The following is a 20,702-nucleotide window of genomic DNA, read 5'->3' as shown; positions in this document are numbered from 1 at the left end:
TTTAGTCCAGTTTTTGAAATGGCATTGGTCACCTCCCCTCTCACTTTTTCTCTGGATGATCTGAGTGTCTCACGCTAGAGTTTTTGCTCTTCCAGAGACCTGGGATCTGGCCCTGTTGACAACTGCTGTCCCTTCTGTAGAATACAGACTGCAGAAGCTTTGGGATTTACACTGCTTTAGCGCATTAGGGATTTAGGCCATCTTTCTAAATAACTCTCCTTCATTTTCAAAAGCAGAAAGTTATTGTCAGGCAGGCTTGATACTCTGTTCATTAGCCATGAGGACTTTTTCATCAGCGAAATGACTATGCGGTTGAGACCGTCCATTGCAGATGCATGACCGTCCAGAAAGAGGTTCAGCCCCTGTGCTAAACAGGGGCAGGTTTGCAGAAACTGGGCCCACCATAACTTTCATTTCCTGCTTTCTTGCTGTTTGATATTTTCAATCCCATCAATAGCTATTTTCCAAAATCTGGTTACTTTTCTATAATCTGAAAGCGAATTCAGCAACGGCAGAAATGGGAACAGCACATTGGACGGCATACTCAGCTTCCAGTCGGTCAGGAAGGCTGTGCGAGGGCAGAGGGAGATGGCTGTCCTTATTTCTCGGGGAATTTGTCCTTAAATTTTGCCTGATTCCAGGCAGCTGTGTGTGATTTGCCAGCACTAGCAACTCTGACTTTGGCTAATTTTTATTTCTTGGCTTTGGCATTTGTCTCTGCCTCTTTTTTCGGTTTTTGGTTTTTTTTTTTTTGTTCGTTCTGCATCTTTTAAAAAAAGACATCACCGATTTCTTCATACATATTCATGCTGCACACATTTTTGGGTTGCGTTTTCACACCATGCCATGCTCCATGTAGCTTCTGGCTAGCAAGGAGGACGAGGACTCAACCAGAACTGGAGAGGAGGACGAGAGTAATTTGCTGAGTGACGAGTGTCTGGAGCAGCGTCACAAGGTAGGAACACGCCCCTGTCTGTGCCCAAGCCCGTCTCCCGTCTAGAACGAGTCCGACGGGTTACTGTTCCCTCCGCCTGTGTCGAGTGCCTGCCGTGTGCCCGTGGGGAGCAAAGAGAGGAGCTCTCTCCCTTTGCAGAGGCTACAGGTGTGGTGGTAGAGCCACTCAGGAGACAGGAGAGCAGACATATAGTTGTAAATAAAAAATGTGGCTCTTATAGAAGAGTATTAAAATAGGTCTTGGACATTGGGCCTACACAGCTCTTTAGAACTCTGACCCAACCCATTCATTTTATGCATTGGAATCAGAGGCCTGGGAGAGGAGATGGTTCGTCTGGGGCTCAGAGTAGGTCAGTGACACAGTCGGGACCCGTGCCCTTGTCTCGGGGACAACTGTGGACCCCCAGATCGTTTGCTTGCTGTGTAAGGAGCCACCGATAGAGCCACCCTTTCCTTCCCTGGGCCCGTCTGCAAGCTCCTGATCTGAGACCCGGATTAGTGCCGCCCCGGGGCTGTGAAGAGCTTCGCTCCAGGCGCATGGAGACTGAACGCTTGGAGCAAATGTTCTCCAAGTTGAAAGAACTGTAGACCAGTGTGTGGTGGGAGCTAGGAGGCTGCAGATTTGACGTTTGTGGCTTTCAAGGTGTTCAGGTTCATGGAGTCATGAAGGCGAGGTCATCTTGTGAGAGTTTTGGAGAACGAATTAGTTAAAAGTCGGGGCTCTGGAATCAGATGTGATTTTGAGTCTTGGTCACTATCTCTGTGACTTTGGTTACTCCTTGCTTAACCCCTAAGCCTGTGTTTCCCCATCAATGAAGAGAATAATACTCCCTTGTTAGAACTGTTGTGATATTTAAATAGAAGATATGTACTAATTGCTCAGTGAATGGCAGCAACCTTTCTTTTTATTATTATATTCTAGACTTTTCCTTCTGTGGAGCTTGCTTATTTAGATGGATTTAATAACTAGATCGGTGGCAAACAAGACCCTATAAATAACAGCTCATATGTTTGGGTCTTGTCTTCTGTTTAAAAACCTCAAGCATTTTACATGTGTGGAGAGAGGGGTGTGGTGGCCAGTGTGTATGTTACCAGCTGTAATGAAGCCAAGGGGAGTTATTTATAGACAGGTGGAAGAAATTTACAGCTCTGGAAATGGGGAGGAAGAATGCTAATTGCAGCACCTCAGGACATGCCCGGCACAGGCTTTAACTAGGTGTTTCCTTGGCACCACTCCTCTGGGACCCTCAGTGACCCAAGAAGGCGGTTCCATAAACATCTCATCTCCATGGGAATTAGGAGCTCTCCATGGTCCTGATGAGACAAATCAAAGTCACGATAATTAGGATGTGTCTGTAAGGAGGCTGGCTTTCTGATATATAATGAGGAAGATACATTGCAAGAGGTGTATAATAAATGTCTGCAGCATTGTGGGTAGCAATTAACAATGTTCTGGATTCTTCTTAGAAGGGAAATGTAGAAAGTAGGCCGTGGGGTAGGGGAACACAGCTAGAGCGGGTAAGACACCGTGGCACGAACTGAAGTGGGCCCGCCATCCCGTTTTGTTCTCGTCACTGCCTTGGCAGGTGGCGTTACTGTGCCCGTTTACAGATGAGGAAACTGAGGCTGTGGAGAAGTAAGCATCTCTGCATCGTGGGCAGAGTGAGCGCGTGTGGACCGCAGGCCTGCGCCCCGCCCTTCGTTTTCTCTCGGGTGTTTGTACTTGCTCATCACCGCCTGTCTCCATCCTTTCTCTGCCCACCCCCTGACCCCTCCCCTGTGTCCATTATCTGACCAGATACTTTTGATTTGCAGACTATGGAGGACAGTTCCAAAGGGGGCTGCAGAAATGGATATTTAAGGCACGCAGATTCCAGTATCTTAGACTACGGTGGAGCGCACACGTCCGGCGGCCCTGGAGACCAGGGTCTGGAAGAAGGCGAGCTCGTGAGCCTGCTCACCCCGCTCTTCGGCGAGAAGGCTGTGTGGTTCCTGGAATCCAGGTAGACACGGGGCCCAGGCGGTGCTCTGTCTGCAGTTAGAGGGGAGGACAAGCTCATTGTGTTAAATGGCTTTCGATGGTGGTGCTCTGCAGTTTACCTGAGAGAGCTCCTGAAATGGCTTGGAAGGAACCTTGCCAGTCGTGCAATTAAGTAATTAGGCTGCGTGCTCGTGGCTGCAAGGGGACTGCATTCAGCAGAGCCACGCGCACGCCCAGCACAAAGAGCTGAGAAAGACCCTTCAGAGTCGCTCCTGGGAGCTGGGGAAGGCCTGCCCGGCTGTGCGCGTGAGGGCTCGCCCTCCCGAAACCCCTCCCAGTGTCTCCAGCAGCATCACCACTTCCGTTGTAGCTGCGACTCTGCTGTCTTACGTGGAGCTTGAACCACAATCCCCTTCTCATTATATCTGCTGGCAGTCGTTCCTCTACGAGGAAACACTCCAGAGTGTTTTCCTGAAAACAAAAAAGAAGTCTTCAGTACACATGTATTATCAAAACTAGTCTTTTAGGAGCAGATTTCTCCTCTTGCCCATTCTTTTCACTCCACCGTAGCAGCTGCTCTGGGCTTGGGAGCCAGAGGGAGCTGCACCTTCCTCTCTCACTTCCTCCATCTCTCCGACCACTTCTCGGGGTCGCCACTAGGAGCGGGAAAACGCTGTTCAAGGAGAATGGCTGGCGTGTGCCGGGTGTTGAATGAAAGCTTTGTCCGTCTCCAGCACAGATGGACAGATGGAGCTGGTGCCACGCCGGGCGCTGCTGGCACGACCAGGAGCCTGGCAGTGCTCGTGTCCTTGCTGGGCTCAGCCTTGTGGGCGCTGCTTCAGTTGAAAGATGGCAGTGTTCTCTGAGCTCAGAGAGCGGCCTCCCCAGCCCCTGGCATCTGCTGAGCATTTTCTAGCTGAGTCCTCTAGGGCAGCGGGCCCCCCCTTTCTGGCCTCAAGGACCGGTTTCTTGGAAGACCGTTTTTCCCCGGATCGGGGTGGGGCGTGGTTTGGGCGTGGTTTGGGATGATTCAAGTGCACTACATTTATTGTGCACTTTATTTCCATTATTGTTATGTCACCCCACCTCAGATCACCGGGCGGTAGATTGTGGAGCTTGGGGACCCCATTCTGGTATATTATCACAGGGAGTTAGGTGTCCATAAGTGAGAAACGGGTTTCCTCAGCGTCAGCTGCTCCTGTGTTAAGAGTTAGAAGATGCACCGAGCTCTCTCTGAGGACCACCTGGGGCACTTGGGTGACGTGAGCTGGGGAAAGAACGGCAGATGGTGGGGTGCAGGGACTCAGGGCCTGGGTGCTCCCTCCTGGCAGGTCGGAGCTCTTCAGCCCCAAATCCCTGCTGTCATGAAAGCACGTGGACTCAGAGCTTCCATCAGTAAAAACCCAAAATTTGTATTCCCAATCTCCTCATGTTTGAAAATTTAAACTTCATTTTTAAAGAAAGCGCTTTATGGACTGACTCGTTAAAAACTTACATGCGATTATGTTTTTTCTATGCTTAAACCCTCTCGTGGGTTCCTGTCGCCTTTGGAGTGAGCTTCGCGCCTCTTGGCCCGGCTTCAGCCTGTCTCTCTGTCTTCTCAGCGCCCACTCTTGCTCACACGGGTCTTTCTGTCCTCGGTCATCCCGGCTTGTCCCCCCCCCGAGGTCATCCCGGCTTGTCCCCCCCCCGAGGTCATCCCGGCTTGTCCTCAGGGCCTTGGCACTGCTGTTCCCTCCTCCTGCAGCGCTCTTTTCGAGGACGAGGTGGTGTCTCAGCTCCGCAGAGAGGCCTCTCCCGCCCACTCTTAACGAGAATCCCTGCGTCTCACTCCATCTGGGGACTGGTGCCCTCTGCCCCTCTTACCGGCCCTTCTTCCTGGTACTTCTCCTTGCTGTGCGTTGTCTTATTTAGACATCAGTGTCTGTATGACTGTCTGTCTCTGTGGTGAAGCGTCAGCGTCATGATTCTCCTTTTCAGCTAATCTGCCGTCGGCTGCGCTGGGTCTTCGCGCGTGGGCTTTCTGCATTGCAGTGAGCCGGGCCCCCTCTCCTGTTGTGCTGTGCAGGCTTCCCGCCGCGGGGCCTCTCTCACTGCAGAGCGTGGGCTCGCGGGTGTGTGGGCTGCACTGGTTGTGGCTCACAGGCTTAGCTGCCCCGTGGCATGTGGTATCTTCGTTCCTGGACCGGGGCTTGAACCCGTGTCCCCTGCATTGGCAAGTTGACTCTTAACCGCCGGACCACCAGGGAAGACCCAGCGCCAGGATTCTTTCACACCGTGCATTTCACGGCTTTACGCGACAGGTGGGAGGGGCTCGGTGAATATTTGAGTGAATATACTGGCAGCTAGAAGCTCAGCATCAAAGCAGAAGGTTTACGTTTAGAGGAGAAAGAGCACGGTGCCTCTCTCGAGTCAGAGAGGCCTGTGCTCTGCAGCCTCTGGCTGCCACTTTTGCTGGGAGATCTTGAATCCGCATCTGTAAGATGGGCCAGTAGCCCATCGTAGTCTCCCTGTGAGGACGGAAGGTGCTGAGTGTAACGGATCTGGCGCCGTAGGTGCTAGTGAGTGTCCGGGCCTTTGCCCGCGTGCCTTCCGCGTGGCAGAGATGCTCAGGGTGAATAAACAGCGTTTGGGCCTCTGACAAGACCCTCGAACTGAACCATTAGAAAGGTCCTGATTGTGGCGACAGCTTAATGAATCTGCTGTTCAGATTTCTAGCAGAGCAACACTTGAAATGCTTTATGTAACAGCACTCCCACTTTAGTGTATTCTAATGGCCTCTTTCACCACCTTTTACTCCCCATTTGTAAGTCTTTCTTTCCTGGATTTTATTGTATGTTGTTTAGTTGTGAGTAATGGTCCTCCTCTGGCTAGCTCAGTAGCAATTGTCATTATTTTTAATCTAAATTAAGGGAAGGAGAGGAAAGGAAAATTTAGTTTAACGTGCTTGAAATCCCAGAAATATTTTTGAAGTCTGAGTTTACTGAATTTTAAGATGGTTGGTGTTGTCTAGATGACTCCATATTAGAAGTGAAAAATGTACCACCCATTTTAATTCTGTTTTCCATACTTTTAGTTTCTGCCATATTTCCGCGTGTTGTGACTGCCCCAGAGCTGGGTGTTAGGAATCCAGATATGAGTCAGCTGTCGGTTCTGCCCTTACAGGGCCCAGTGGGAAGGTAGCACCAGGGTGCCTGTCACTTCCAGTGGCAGCAAAGGCCCAGAGGACGGGGAGGCTGGAGTGCGCTGAAGGACTTGGTAGCTCCGGTCTGTCTGGCCAGGTGTTTTGAAGTGAGGAGACACCGCAGCAGCGGGAAGGGTCTGGTCCGGATGAGGCCTCTCCTGCTCTCCTGACCACACCGTGCCCCGTCCTGACCGCATCTTCCTTTTCCAGCTGGCCCCCTCCCTCATTGCTTCCCCCTCTTCCTATCCTTCTTATTTTCTTCATAATTTTCTGCCCCCGTTGCATAAGTTCCTTTCATTTTTATGAATCTCTTTTCCTCCCTTTATTTTTCAGATGATGGAGACATGCTTCTTTAAGTCTTCTTCAGGCCACTTTGGCTTCTCTGTCTCCTTGAGCGTGGACGCTGCTTTGCAGCTTGCCGGCGGTCGTTAGTAACGGTGGAGCCTGTCTGCAGGAGCGGCTTGTCTGTGTCCGCGGCCCTGCTCTGCCCTTCTCCCCACCCTGGCTCCTCCCTGTGCGGTGGTTTTGAAGTTGCCTTGACTTGTCTCTCTGGGTCTCACTTTCGGGGCGTGACGTTTGCCTGACTCTTCTTTCCGCTGTGGGAGTTGAATGCCTTCCATGGGTGCCCCCGCTCTGGGTCTCCCGTCTCTGTCCTGTGGACGTGTCTAACTGGATTTTGAGTCCTGTGGTGCGCCTTGGACACTTTTGTCTTTCTGCTTTGCTGTCATTTACATATCTTTAGTCGCTCAGTCGTGCCCGACTCTTGGGCTCCCGTGTACTATAGCCCACCAGACTGCGCTGTCTGTGGAATTCTCCAGGCAAGAATACTGGAGTGGTTTGCCCTGATTGCTCAGATGGTAGAGAATCTGCCTATAATGCGAAAGACCCGTTTTCGATCCCTGGGTTGGGAAGATCGCCTAGAGAAGGGAATGGCTACCCACTCCAGTATTCTTGCCTGGAGAATCCCATGGACAGAGGAGCCTGGCGGGCTACAGTCGACGGGGTTGCAAAGAGTCGGACATGACTGAGCGGCTAACACTGACCTCACTTTCACACGTGTCTAGGGCAGAACGGAAGGGCTTTGCGTGCAGTCACCCCGTACTCACAGCTGATGGAGTCTCCGTTCGTTCTCTGTGCACAGCCAGTCCCTCCCTGAGCAGGCGTGCCCCGTGTCACACAGGCCGCGTATGGCTCCCCCACCCGTGAGAGGGCTTGTCCTCCCCGCCTAACTCCCCAGCCTCCTCTGCCTGTTCTTCACGGTGTGTCTTGACTCCGTTCATGTTGTTTTGTCTGCTTAGAAGAAGGTTCCACTTCCTTTCCCTCAGCTAACCTCTCGTCAACTCTGGAGGCCCCTTCCTGGTGCTCTTCCTGCCACCCCGAGTGTAGACGCTCTGGGCTGCTTGCTCGTAAGCCTGCTGGCCTCCCACAGAGCCCGAGTCTCACTGTGCAACCTGTGGAGTGGTGACTGGTGTGCATATCTGCCCCGAGCACGTCCTGCAGGCAGCTCTGCAGCCCCAGCGCCTAGCACAGCGTCTGGCTCACAAAACAACTCACGAGCGAGTCTTCTGGAACTGCTCCAGAGTCTTTTACACGCTGAACTGGTTTGATTCCTGGGAGAGCAACGTCTTGAGATATGGACCTGGGTACAAGGGATTGATTTAGGATGTGACTGCAGGCAGCAGGAAGGAGGGATGCAGAGAGTGAGGGAGGGAGGCAGAGGCGGGAGGGCTGCAGTATGGTCTGGTTCCTGCCATGGGGAGCCAGGCTGCTGTCCTGCCAGCTTTGCAGGGACGGTGTCAACCCGTGTCAGGGCTAATCCTCTGAAGCTCGGGGGGACTGGGATATTCACCCGAAGGCTGTTTTCCTCCCCTAGTCGAGAGTGTCCCCTGGAGCCGTGAATGAGCTCAGAGGGCCCTGGGAAAGGGCCCAGGGCCGCAGGGAGACGCCGGGGGCACTGGAGGAGGGATATTTGTCCACAGGAGCTATCCCCGCAGTTGCAGCTGAAACCCCAGGGAGGCCCGGGCTGTGCGGCAGGGGACGAGAGAGGCACCTGCTGTCCATGCATGCTTTGGTTCAATCCTTGCAGCGTGTGTGGAGGGAGACTCGGCTTTTGTTGTGTTTCTGTGTCGTGTTCAGTCTCTACCATTATTCAGTCCCTGTGGCTGTTCAGTTGGACTCGTGTCCAGCTCCTTGCGATTCCACGGACTGCAGCCCGCCAGGCTTTCCTGTCCTTCACTGTCTCCTGGGGTTTGCTCAAATTCATGTCCATTGAGTCAGTGATGCCATCTAACCATCTCATCTTCTGTCGCCCCCTTCTCCTCCCGCCTTCAATCTGTCCCAGCATCAATGTCTTTTCCAATGAGTTGGCTCTCTGTATCAGGTGGTCAGAGACTCGCTGCACTTCCCTAGAATTGCAGTTAGAACTTGAAGCCATCTTTTCTGACTTCAGAGCCACGGCTGTTTCTGTCCGCAGTGGTTCCCAGCACCCCTTCATCCAGCAGGTTTACTGAGCGCCGATCATGCACCCAGGCGGACCAGGTCACTCATGGACCCACCAGGTTGGCCATGTTCATGCAAAGCCGTCCTTTCCCCTGGACGCAGGAACGGCGGATCTTGCAGTTGTCATGAACACTTGATCCCGTTTGGTTGTCCTACGCCCGGCCTGCATCCAGGTGGTCGTGCGGCCCCTCGCGTGCTGGGCACCTGTGTCAAAGCAGCTCTCTTCTCATCCGTGAAGCAGACGTGAGGTGCCTCCTGGTGTGGCTGTTTGGAGGTGACCGGATAGCCTCCTTGGCGCGGGTCCTGGCACGTGGCTGGAGCTCATGGTGTTTAGATTCAGCAGAATCCGGGCCAGAATCAAGGGGGAAACTTGGGAAACTGGGTAGGGGCCAAGGCCATAGAAGAAAACTGAGTCCTCCCATTTCCTTTCCCTTTTGGAAAAACAGGCCAGACCTTCTGAAAATGCTCCGTGAACTGCTTCTGGAGCAGATGCGCTTGACGGAGCAGGAGGCTACAGAAGAACACCTTGATGGTAAAACGGAGAGGATGCTGAGGCAGGTGGCCGTTCAGCTAAGAGGTGAATTCGGACATTTCATCCAAGCCAGCTCGTCTCCCATGCCACCTGATGAGCTGCAGTGGCCTTGGGGAGCCCAGCTGGCACAGGGGGCTGAGGCGTCCAAAGCTGAGCAGAAAGATGCCTCCGTGCAGACCTCGGCCGTGGAGGGCGACACGCTCAGATGCGGACACGAGGGCCCGAGAGAGGCTTGGGAGGAGCAACCGGCAGACGCTGCGTTCAGTGCTGGACGTCGGCCGGAAGAGCCGTGCAGGACGCTGGGGCGGCAGGCCCCCGCCCCCACCTTCCCCAGGAGGACCGAGAGAGTAAGCCCTCCCACCCGCTCCTTACTTAGCTACCTACTGCATACAGACAGAACACTTACACATGATCTCCGATCCTACTACCTTAGAATATTTATATAGTCTGGTGTCTCCCTCTGCCTGTACTTATCTTGACCTCCACGTAGAGGTGTGTGTCCTTGCTCACCTTCCCCAAAGTGTTGCTGACATCTCTTCCCTCCCTCCCTCTCTCCCCCCATCCCAGCCCTCTCATTTATCTGTGTGCCATGATATGTATAGGGCTTCCCTGGTGGCTCAGATGGTAAGGAATCCACCTGCAATGCAGGAGACCCAGGTTCAATCCCTGGATAGGGAGTATCCCCTAGAGAAGGAAATTGGCTATCCACTCCAGTATTCTTGTCTGGAGAATTCTATGGACAGAGAAGCCTGGCGGGCCATAGTCAGTGGGGTCCCAAAGAGTTGGACACAACTGAGTGGCTAATATACTTTCATGGTATGTTTATGTTTTCATTGTAAAAAGCAGAGTCACATTTATACATCTGCCTGTAGGTCTCTCATGTTACGTATCAGGAACTTCTTTCCTTGTAATGGCTGATAAGATTCCATTGTGGGACATATGCCAAAATTTACATGATTTTCCCCCGTTGATGGACTTACTTTGCAGGTTGCAGTAAAACTGATAACCTGACTTGACCTGCAGTAAAATAATAAAATTTTAACCTGCAGTAAAACTGTAATAACCTGACTTGAGCGACAGGGACGAGAACCTAGGTTTTCCTTTGTACAGACTTCGTGTCTCAGAGGCAGCGTTCTGTGGGCACCGTCTCTGTGCTCTTATGCTTACAGCACCCGTTGGAGCTGAGGAAGCCAGGTTGCAAGTGCCCATGGTCAAGGTCAGCCGTTAGGGGGCTGAGCTGGGCCCCTCACTGCCTGGCTGCACAGCTGATCACTTCCCCTGGGTCACCCTCCTCGCCAGCCCACGCTGGCCTGAGTGGGAGGGTCGGGTGTTGGTGGCCGAATGTTTGCAGTTTGCTTCACTCGAGATGCTTTCTCTAAGCATCTTCTCTCACACCGTCAAATATGCCCGATTATTAAAAGCCAGGCTCTCCTGGCAGTGTTTGAAATCCTTGTAAGGAGGACGGGTTGGGGCTGAGGACCCCACAGCAGGGAGACGGGAGTGGCCTGGGAGAGGAGGAGCGAGGTCGTGCTTGTGCCGGGGCTCCAGCGACGGCGGCTGGTCCCCTGGTTTCTGAGGGGTGTTTTGAATCTGAAAAATAACTGTATACTCTGCTTCATAGCATCAGAATGGAGAATTAAGTTTATTTTCTGACCGCTAAATTACTGCTTTTGTGCCTACCAAAGAGAGTTAGATATATCATTAGCAAAATTGCTTTTGATTGTTTTAAATTATGCACCAAAACTGTAATTTCTGGAGAAGGGTTTTCTAAAGATATCAGTAGAGACCAAAAAAAGAGACGTTGCCATTATATTAACAGTACTCGAGATGCAAATGTGTGCAGTTTGGCTGGAATAGAAATGCTCTCATCTGCCCCAGCTACTTTAGTGTGTACCTGCATGTTAGGAAAACGAGGTTTCGTGTGTGCGTGCCTGAGTTTTTCCCCACTATTTGCGTGGGAGATAGCATCTTCCATTCAGGAAAATTGGATAATCAAATGAACTTAATTTCCCCAAATATATTGAAAAAATTTTCCATTTGGAATTATCTTCTCGTTGGTGTCTTCAGAAGGAAGTCTGCTGTGTTTGTGTTTTTGCATCTGCTATATATGCCTGCAGCGCCAGATTTCTATCCCTGTAGCATCACGTTTAATCTTCTCACCAAGCACATGAGTGAGGTAGGCATCACCTCCATTTTGCATAGGAAGAAATGCAAGCTCTGGAAGGCTCAGAAAATTGTCCTGAGTGACTCAGCTGTTGAGAGGAGCAGCAGGCGTGCCCCATAGAGTCTGGCTTTAGAGGCAGACAGGGATGTGATAACCCCACCTTTCTCAGGAACGGGGGAGCCTCATATCAGCAGTGTGGCTTCCCATCTGTGCAAAGTAGAAGAAAATTTAATGGTTTTCTTTGTGGCTTGTGGTTAGTCAAGGAGTCAGTAATCCTCAAACTGAAGCTGGAGCTCTGGCACCCTGTTAAGAAGAACATCTTTGCAGCCCAGGGGCGAAACAGAGAAACGAGACCTACTTCTGGTTCAGTGACAGAGGCAAGATGCTGTACAGATACACCAGCGATTCCTTTGGGCCTGGCTGTTCACCTGCTTTGAGTCCTTGCGGCAGTCACCTGACTCTCAGGGGCTCCAAGGGGATCCTGTGACCTGGCGCCCGGGGCTGGCGTGCTGGGTCAGAGAGGCAGTATGTGGTCAGTACCTTGTGCCGTGTCCGTGGCAGGAGCTCAGGGTTTGTGTGTCCCCGTCCCCGTTCCCTCCCCAAGTGAGAGATCCAGGATGACACCGTTAATAAGGTGGTAGGTGGGACTCTGTTCGGCGTCCATAAGGTAGCATTTCGGGCGGCGTTATTTTGGAGGCGGCGTTAGGGTGACTGCCGGCTGCCTCCTAGCCTGAAATTGACTTTGGCGTTCGTGCACTTGGAGCGTCTTCTCTGCTGCCACACGACACACAGATTCAGATCCAGGAATATCGATCGGTGGAGATGGAGGGCCAAACAAATGGTTGTCGTTTCCCAGTCCTCTTGGATGAGGCGCCCACCCCTCCCACATGTCCCCGTCACCACCGCAGACTGTTCTTGTCCTTGAACCTCTTGTCTCCTCTGGCCTGGAATGTCGGGGTAGAAAGGGTCTCACTTTCTTTAACCGGGCAGTAATGTCTGAAGAGCTTGTTTGAGGTTCAGCTCTGCAGCCGCCTTCTTGTTCGATACTGGTCTGGTTGGTTGATGTCTCAGTTCTCTGTCCAGAAAATAGGCATAATAACTTCTCTTACCCTGTGAGCTCCAGAAATGCAGACTTGAGCTGAGGATTACGGGAGAAAACCCTGGAGAGCATTGGACGTCCTAGAGCGTGCAGGAAGAGCTCTGTCTTCTTTCCTTCCTGAGAGGCTTGGCTGGTTTCCTCCTTCCCGAGTTTCCCAACCTTCAGCAGTCACAGTCAGGTTAAGACCATGTCTTTCTCCCAGGCGGAAGCCCTGAACCCCTTAGCAGTCACTTCCTGTTTTCTCTACCTGTGCACTCCTAGCTGTAGGCAACCACCAAGCTTTATTCTGTCTCTATAAATTTGTCTGTTCTGGATGTTTCGTGTAAATGGAATCACGTGGTCTGCGATCTTTGGTGACGGGCTTCTTCCACTTAGCATAACTTTTTCAAGAGTCGTTCATGTTGTAGGAGGTGTCAGTGGTTCATGTCTCTTTATGGCCTAATGATAGTCCTGTGTGGATATACCACGGCTTATTCATTCGATCATTAGTTGATGGACATTTAGACATTATGGTTGATGTTGCTGTGGACATTCATGTACGAGTTTTTGGGTATACATGTGTTTTTTATTTTTCTGGAGTATCTATCTAGGAGTGGAATTGCTAGGTCACGTAGTAACTCTGTTTAATGGTTTGAGGAACTGCCAGACTCTCTCTAAAGAGGCTGTAGCTAGTTTACAGAAGTTTTCACCAGGATGTGGGGGCTCTAATTCCGCCACATTCTCACTAACGATCATTGCTATCTCTCTGATTTTAACCATCCTAAGGGGTAGGTGGGGTGGTATTTTGCTGTGATTTGATTTGCAGTTTCCTGATGACAGATGAGTTGAGCATCTTTTCACCTGCTTACTGGCCTTTGTGTTTCTCCTTTTGAGCAATGTCTTTCAGGTGGTTTGCCCATCTTTTAATTAACTCACTTGTGTTTTTATTGAGTTGTCGTAGTTCTTTCTGAATTCTAGATTCACATCTTTCTTCTCAGCTTTGAGTGTGTTTAAACTTCCTCCACTTGAAAGGCACCCCCTCTTGGCCTCTTAGGATAGCATTTGCAGGCTCATGCCACACCTAGTTGTTGAGTACCTGCCGTATTTGAGTTCTTACGCTGGAAGCTGCGGAGAGAGTACAGCTTCTGGTGCAGAAGACAGACGGAAACGCGTAGGCACTTACTATGATGGTCCTAATATTTTCCGAGGAGAATTCCAAGGGAGCAGTGAGTACATAGAGGAACCAAGCCCCATTCTCTTGAGGAAGGCGTGTTTGAGCTGAATCCTAATGAATGTATCTGGATTAGTGGGAGAGGTGGGGGTGGGCAAGAAAGAGTGTTCTAGGCCGAGCAGGCGGCCTGTGCCAAGGCCCCGAGTGGAGGGACCCGAGCACTCTGAGGAAGTGGTAGGAGGTCCCTGTGGCCGGGGAGTGGGGGGCGTGGGGGAGCCGTGGTGGGTCACTCTGTCTGCGGTCATGCACAGCATGTGGGCTGTGCTGTAAAGACGTTGACCTTTGTCATACGGGAACTGGGGAATGATTAAGTTAGATTTAAGCAGGAGGAGGGGTTGCCTGCTTCGGTACAGTATGGCCAGTGGGTTAGAAGGGCAGGAATGAGAGTGGGGAGGCTGCTGGGGAGGCTGTCACGGTGGCCTGGGTGAGTGCTTACAGCGTCTTGGAGGTGGGTGGGGGCCACAGAGGATGAGAAGAGGCAAAAGAATTCAGAGACAGCCTGGGAGTTGGAATCAGTGGAACCTGGCGCGTGATGAAGGTGGGTGATGCCCGTAAAGGGAATTTTAAAAGTGACGCCCGGGTTTGGGGCCGTGCAGCAAGTGGAGGCTGTCGTGACTCCGCAGGCAGAGGCCGTTGGAGCGGGTCGGGTGGGGGCCCGGGGTGATGGATCAGAGAGCTGAGCTTTCGGTTGACTTGGGAGGGCATGTATAGGGTGGGCAGGTCAGGAGCCGCGGGCCTGAGAAATAGCCATGGGGCTAGGGCCATGTAGCCCCGAAAACCTTAGTAGGGTGGTTCTTGTGGCCTGGAGCGGGAGGCAGGTTGTCTTGGGTTGAAGAAAGGATGGGAAATGAGGACACAGATAAGGAGCTTTCCCAGATGCTCCTTCTGGGGAATGTCGCCCAGAAGACCGCGCTGGGAAAAGGTTGCCGTGCAGAGAGCGTCTGGAACATGCGGAGGCGGCAGGCTGGGCCAGAGGGCGTGGGGGGGGGGGCGGCGGGGGGAGCTTGGCCTTTGTCAGTCAGAGGGGCGCCCTCTGGAGGCTGGGGGCTTCAGAAGGGGGCCTGCTGAGGCACAAGCTCTGTGGGCCGGGCGTAAGCACAGAGGCTGTGGCCCGGCGGCCGCTTTGAGTCCTGTTGTCTGAGGTCGGCTCGAGCGGGTCGACTGCGGCCTGGGGAGGGTGGTCATTATTCTCCCGGTGTGTTTACAGGATGCCAAGAAGTCGCGCCTGCCCGTCCTGATAAAAGCGTCGCAATCGCTGGGAAGCGTGTGCCGGCTCCCTGCCTCCCGGGAGGCTGTGGCCCACCTGCAGGCCCAGGTCCTGAAGCTGCAGGGGGAGCTGAAGGAGTCGAAAATCCGCAACAAGCAGCTTCACCAGAAGTTAATTCTGGCGGAAGCAGTGACAGAGGGGCGGCCGGCGCCAGAGGAAGCGCTCCCGAAAGGTAAGCGCCAAGGAAAGCGTGTCCTCCACGGGAAGACGGATGGCCCGACCGCGCGGCCCGAAATGTCAGCCGTGGTGTTTGGAATTGCAGGAGGTTGGAGGATAAATTTCCTGAATTGCTGTGACTAATCTTGACTTAACAAATACACAATCAAGGGGGCACAGTCAGCAAAGCGCATCCTTTGTTTTCATTCTGTTCTGGAGGGGCAGAGGGGGATGGGTCGTGCGCCCTTCACTTGCGATTGTCTCCAGGCGCGGCGTGACCTGAATCCAGGTTGTTTCCCCCCCACCCACCCCCGGCACCATCTGTGGAGGCCTCAGTCGTCTTGGCAGCATTCTCTGAAAGGCTGGGCCGTAATTGTTTGGGTTCTTCAGGGCTGATTGCAAACCCTGCTGACCTTATGGCTTCTAGAATTGACCTGCCTCCCTACTCCCTTAGAACCTGCTGTCTCTGCTCTCCTGGGAGCTCCCCAGATAGCCCTTGGGGTCCAGAGTCTCTGGCTGAGACTCCTAGACTCAGAGGGAGACCTCAGTGTGGTCCCCAGCCCAAGACATGGACATGGTGGTGCTTGGACATGTTGCCTCTGAGAGTAAGGAAAGCTGAGGGCCCTCACAGAGCAGGCAGGGGAGCATGCGTGCAGCAGCATCCGTCATCTTCAGAGTGTTCCTGAGTCCACAGGAGCACTTCTGTTGGCTCCTGGTGTTGACCTTCAGCTGTGAGCAGATGACGCCAGCACACAGTGGCAAGAGCAGTGATCTTGTATGTGGTTGTTCAGAAAGGATGCATCAGATCCTCCTGTGTGCTGGGCACCGGCGAGAGAGTGAGCATAAGAGACCAAGTCTGCGTCCAGCTTCCGTGTCGCAGGGGGAGGAAGAAAATACACTGTGAGCAGCACTTGCTCCTTGGAAGGAAAGCTGTGACCAACCTAGACAGCGTGTTCAGAAGCAGAGACAGTACTTTGCCAACAAAGGTCCACCTAGTCAAGGCTTTGGTTTTTCCAGTGGTCACGAATGGACGTGAGAGTTGGACCATAAAGGCTGAGCGCTGAAGAATTAATGCTTTCGAACTATGGTGTTGGAAAAGACTCTTGAGAGTCCGTTGGACTGTGAGGAGATCCAACCAGTCCATCCTAAAGGAAATCAACCCTGAATATTCATTAGAAAGACTGATGTTGAAGCTGAAACTCCAATCCTGTGGCCACCTGATGCGAAGAGCTGACTCATTGGAAAAGCCCCTGATGCTGGGAAAGATTGAAAGTAGGAGGAGAAGGGGACGACAGAGGATGAGATGGTTGGATGGCATCACTGACTCGATGGACATGAGTTTGAATGAACTCTGGGAGATGGTGAAGGACAGGGAGGCCAGAAGTGCTGCAGTCCATGGGGTCACAGAGAGTTGGACACGACTGACGGACTGAACAGCAGCAACCTCTGCAGGAAGGCGGGGTCGGTGGTGGGGTGATCTCATAGCGTGAGCCACAAAACTGGAGTTCTTAAAGAAGAGAGATGGTCTGGAAGCTTCAGAGATGAGCAAAGGCACTCAGCATTTCTAGGCCCACGGTACAAGGGAGGAAGGGAAGATACACCCACTCCTGGGGAGGCTGCCAGAGAAGCAGTGTTTGCCGAGGAACGGCTACAGGCCGACGTGGACAGCTGCATCTGAGCAGTTCGGGGCTGGGAGGGGGCTGGGGGCCTCTGCCTGCCTGTGGCAGTAAATATAGTCAGATGTGTGCCTGTTACCTCCTGAGCTGCGCTGCCCACTTTACACACGTGGTCTCCCTGAAGCCTCCTCCCAGTCCTGTGAGCAGGTACACTAGTTATTCCCACTTGATCACTGAGGCAGCAGTTTCAGAGATAAAGGGACTTGGCTACGGTCACCCTGTGGGCGGACATCCCAGCTTGAACCAGCTGCCTGGTTTCAGAGCCTTTCCTTTACCCCTGGTGTTTCCCAGAGCCTAGTGTGCGATTCTGCGTGTGCAGATTTTATGATGACCTGTAGCCAAGAGTATCTTCGATTTGATTTTAGTTTCTTTTGGGTTTGAGGCTTCCCAGGTGGCTCAGTGGTAAAGAATCCACCTCCCAATGCAGGAGACTGGATTTGACCCCTGGGTTGGGAAGATCCCCTGGAGAAGGCAATGGCAACCCACTCTAGTATTCTTGCCTGGAGAGTCCCATGGACAGAGGAGGCTGGCGGGCTACAGTCCACGGGGTCGCAAAAGATGTGACTTAGTGACAAAACAGCAGTGTCTTGGCTTTAGCACAGTTGAGGTTTTAAGATCAGCCTCCATTGAAGTAGGCCTTCGGTAGGATGGCTCTTCCTTTCCTCCTTCCTTTCCCAGAGTCCTTCATCCATTCATCTGTCCATCCATCCACCCACCCATCCACCCAGGCGTCTATTCACAGTCAGTCAACGTTCTCCGGGCGCCTGCGATGCTCCTGGCTGCCTGCACACAGTGGAGGAGAGAAGGGAAGGAGACGCAGTCCCTGCCTTCTGAGGGGAACCTGTCCCGTGGAGCAGGGACAGATAATTAAGTACATCAGGGCAGCAGGAGTGGGGCTGCCCTGGGGAGGAAGGAGACGCGCTGAGTCGCACTGGGGCCCTGGCACCTTGCCCGGGGCTTGCCATCGCACTGAACAATGTTGTGATTCCTTGCTGAGACCCAGGGGTGCCTTGGCCAGGTGCTACTTCGGCAGCTGCCTGGCGGGCCCAGGGGGCCTCTCTTCTTGGGAAGGGTGGGCATAAGTCTGTAGAATTCATTTTCTCACTCATGGTTTTTCGAGAGCCCGGGCTTAAACCATTTCAGACAAGCTGCAGTATATTTATGCTTTTTATGTCCTGTTACGGCAGCTCGATAGATTAATTTCATCTCATAAATTGCATTTTGCCTCCCAGTGTTTTTATTCTCCCTGTTGTATCTTTGTGTTCTTCTTAGTTGCTTGGCTAAGTTTCAAGTCGAGGGTTTTACTTACTTTGCTCTCTCTCTGCGGATGCCTGTAGCCCAGAACCTCGTGAGAACAGCCTACCAGGACGGGCCGGGAAAGCAGGGAGGCCTGGAAGCCACGCCCCGCGTCTGGAGAGACAGGGAAGGGGACGAGGAGCAGCAGGCCGCCCACGAGCCTGGCCAGCATTCACCCCCTGTGCCTGCCGACCAGCTGCTGTGTGCCGGGCACCATTTGGGGGTTTCATGTAAGAACCAGGACTGCGCCCCGCAGCAGGCATCTTAGGGTGTCTTTGCTGTCCCCGTTAACACAGGGGGAGGGAGGTTGGGGTTTTGAAAGAGAACTGGTCCAGGGCCACCCAGCGAGTAGGTAGGTGGGCGAGTCACGGCCCGCTGGGTGTCTGTCCGAGCGGGCAGTCCGTTTGTCTGACACTTTTCTACCAGGCAGTGGGCTGGGTTCTGGCGGTTTGGCCTCAGAGGACACAGCCCTGCCCGGGCTCTGGGGAGACCCTGGGCTGCGGGCCCTGTTCCCAGTGGCATACGCTTCCCGAGGCCTCCAGTCGGGGTGCCGACGACATGCTCACAGGCTGCCAGGGGCCCTGGGCTTCGAGGAGAAAGCCACTCTCCCGGGTAATCGAGTCCCCTGGCTGCACTGTAGGGATGTCCAGAACTTCAGTGTTTCCTATAATGTAAGTCAGTGGCCCTGGGTACCTGTCCTGTGCAGCAAAGAGATTGCGTTACACACAGAAGCATCCTTTTCTACATTCTTTTCCATCGTGGTTTATCACAGAACTGGACACGGTTCCCTGTGCTGCACGCAGGACCTTGTGTTTATCCGTTCTGAATGTAACAGTTTGCATCCGCCAGCCCCGATCTCCCCGTCCAGCCCTCTCGCTGCCCCTCCTCCCTGTCCTCTATGCCTGAGTCTGTTCCTGTTTCACAGATAGGTTCGTTTGTATGTGTTTTAGGTTCCACTTACGGGTGATGTCACAGGGTGTGTGTCTGTCTCTTTCTGACTCACTTCAATTAGTGTGAGAATCTCTAGCTGTGTCCATGTTGCCGCAAGTGGCGGCTTTTCGTTCTTTTTACGGCTGAGTGGTGTTCCATTGTATATACGCACCACATCTTCTTTATCTATCTGCCGATAGACATTTAGGTTTTTTCCATGCTTTGGCTATTGAATAGTGCTATGCAGTGATTTTTAAATGAAAAAAAAATTCTGCCTGGAACCTTACGAAGGGCTACAGAGCAGAGACTGCAGAGCCACGTGGCCGTGCTGACGCTGAGCTGTGAGACTCGCTATGTACTGGCCCAGGTGCCCAGAAGTCGGCCCTTGCCTCTGTGAAGTCACAAATTGCTGTAGATGAGGGACATTTCTGAAGTCAAAATTTGGAGTGTCAAGTGTCTAAAGGAGCTGTAAGGAGCAGAGTTTAAACTGCTGTGCAAGTGGGAATGTGAGGAGGACGCCTCCTAGCTGTACTGAGCGTGTGTACGTGTGCATTTGAACAGCAGAGGCGCCACAGCCTGTATCACAAAGGACATTTGTATGGGCCTTCCGTTTGTCTTTGCCTCGCGATTACTTACCGAAAGTCATCAGAACTGATCTTTATTCCCATGAGTGAACATCACTTCCTGCCATGAAATTCCATTATTAGGAGGTTGTTAGAGCAAAGCTATTTCCTTGCCTTGGAGTGTGACTCATAGGAAAAAAGCCTTGTTGAGCTTTCTCCTTCTGTATCTCTCATTCTTGTTCAGCCAGCAGGACTCCCTGAGCCCCTTCTCTGCCCCAGGCCCCGGGCCAGACCCTGGAGAAGCAGAGGTGAATGACATGGTCTCCACCCTGAAGGCCCTCAGAGCTAGTGATTGTAACACATTTTGTTCAGTAAAAATGCTCTGTTAGGAATGCTTTCCTGAGGTCACGTAGCAGTGGCTTTCTAAAATTCATAAGTTTATTTTATGTTATTTGCATCATGAGCAAGGACAGGAATGGGCTTAAAGCCACGAGGAGCAGCTGCAGAACCCAGAAATTGGAATAGACAGCCTGACAAGGATGTGTGTACGCCTTTCCTTCTGCGTGGTCTCCTCGGTCATCTCAACCAACGTACCCCGCTGCCTTGCCCACCTTTCCCCAAGTCCACAAGCCTTTGCTCACGTGTCTCCTGGAATAGGCGTCCTCTCCCATCTTTGAACACCTCAGGAAAGCAAAGCATATTCATACTGGCTGGTCTCCTTCACTACTGTGTACCGGACATTGTTAGCCTTTTTGCAGATACTGTCCCATTGGATACTAAAGACAAAAGCAGAATACAAGGTGCTCTCTCCCTTTTGCAGATGAAGCTTCTGAGGCTCAGAGAGGCTAAGGCACTTGCCTAAGGTCACACAGCCATTAAGCAGAGCTTTAGTGTGAAACCAGATCTGTTGACTTTCAGAGATGGATTTTTCTCCTGTGTTCTGCTGCCTCTTACGTATTCAGACAGCTGCTTGTGCTGAGCTGAGCTTTCCCTCGGACAGTGGGCAGTGTGGCCTGTGGTTAAGGACAGATGCTCTAGATTCAGGCCTGAGCTTGAAGCCTTACAGCAACAAATAAGATGCTGCTTTGGGGAGACCGGCACTCTGGGCAGTAAGGTCTTACCCGAGTCTGTGCAGCCAGCAGGTAGCCCAGCTGGGGGTGAGCCCTCTCCACTTTGTCTTCAAAGCCGTGT

At 52.6% G+C, this 20,702-nt stretch overlaps 1 protein-coding gene across 9 annotated transcripts in view; it reads left to right on the top strand.

The window, feature by feature from the left end:
- Positions 1 to 20,702, top strand: part of CDK5RAP2 (CDK5 regulatory subunit associated protein 2) — a 183,555-nt gene that overhangs the window by 114,400 nt on the left and 48,453 nt on the right. For 6 of the 9 annotated variants that reach the window (XM_019966830.2, XM_019966831.2, XM_070795383.1 and 3 more), the window contains 5 exons: positions 860 to 955; positions 2,770 to 2,957; positions 9,065 to 9,497; positions 14,831 to 15,062; positions 18,060 to 18,248. In XM_019966830.2, the coding sequence (XP_019822389.2) occupies positions 860 to 955; positions 2,770 to 2,957; positions 9,065 to 9,497; positions 14,831 to 15,062; positions 18,060 to 18,248 (1,138 nt within the window). The remainder of the gene's footprint in view (positions 1 to 859; positions 956 to 2,769; positions 2,958 to 9,064; positions 9,498 to 14,830; positions 15,063 to 18,059; positions 18,249 to 20,702) is intronic. The other 3 variants (XM_070795380.1, XM_070795385.1, XM_019966833.2) reach the window with 2 other exon arrangements.

This window comes from Bos indicus, chromosome 8 (assembly GCF_029378745.1).
Source record: "Bos indicus isolate NIAB-ARS_2022 breed Sahiwal x Tharparkar chromosome 8, NIAB-ARS_B.indTharparkar_mat_pri_1.0, whole genome shotgun sequence".
NCBI classification, from domain to species: Eukaryota; Metazoa; Chordata; class Mammalia; order Artiodactyla; family Bovidae; genus Bos; species Bos indicus.
Note: the sequence above shows the minus strand (reverse complement) of the source record. Positions and strands in the feature narration are given on the sequence as shown.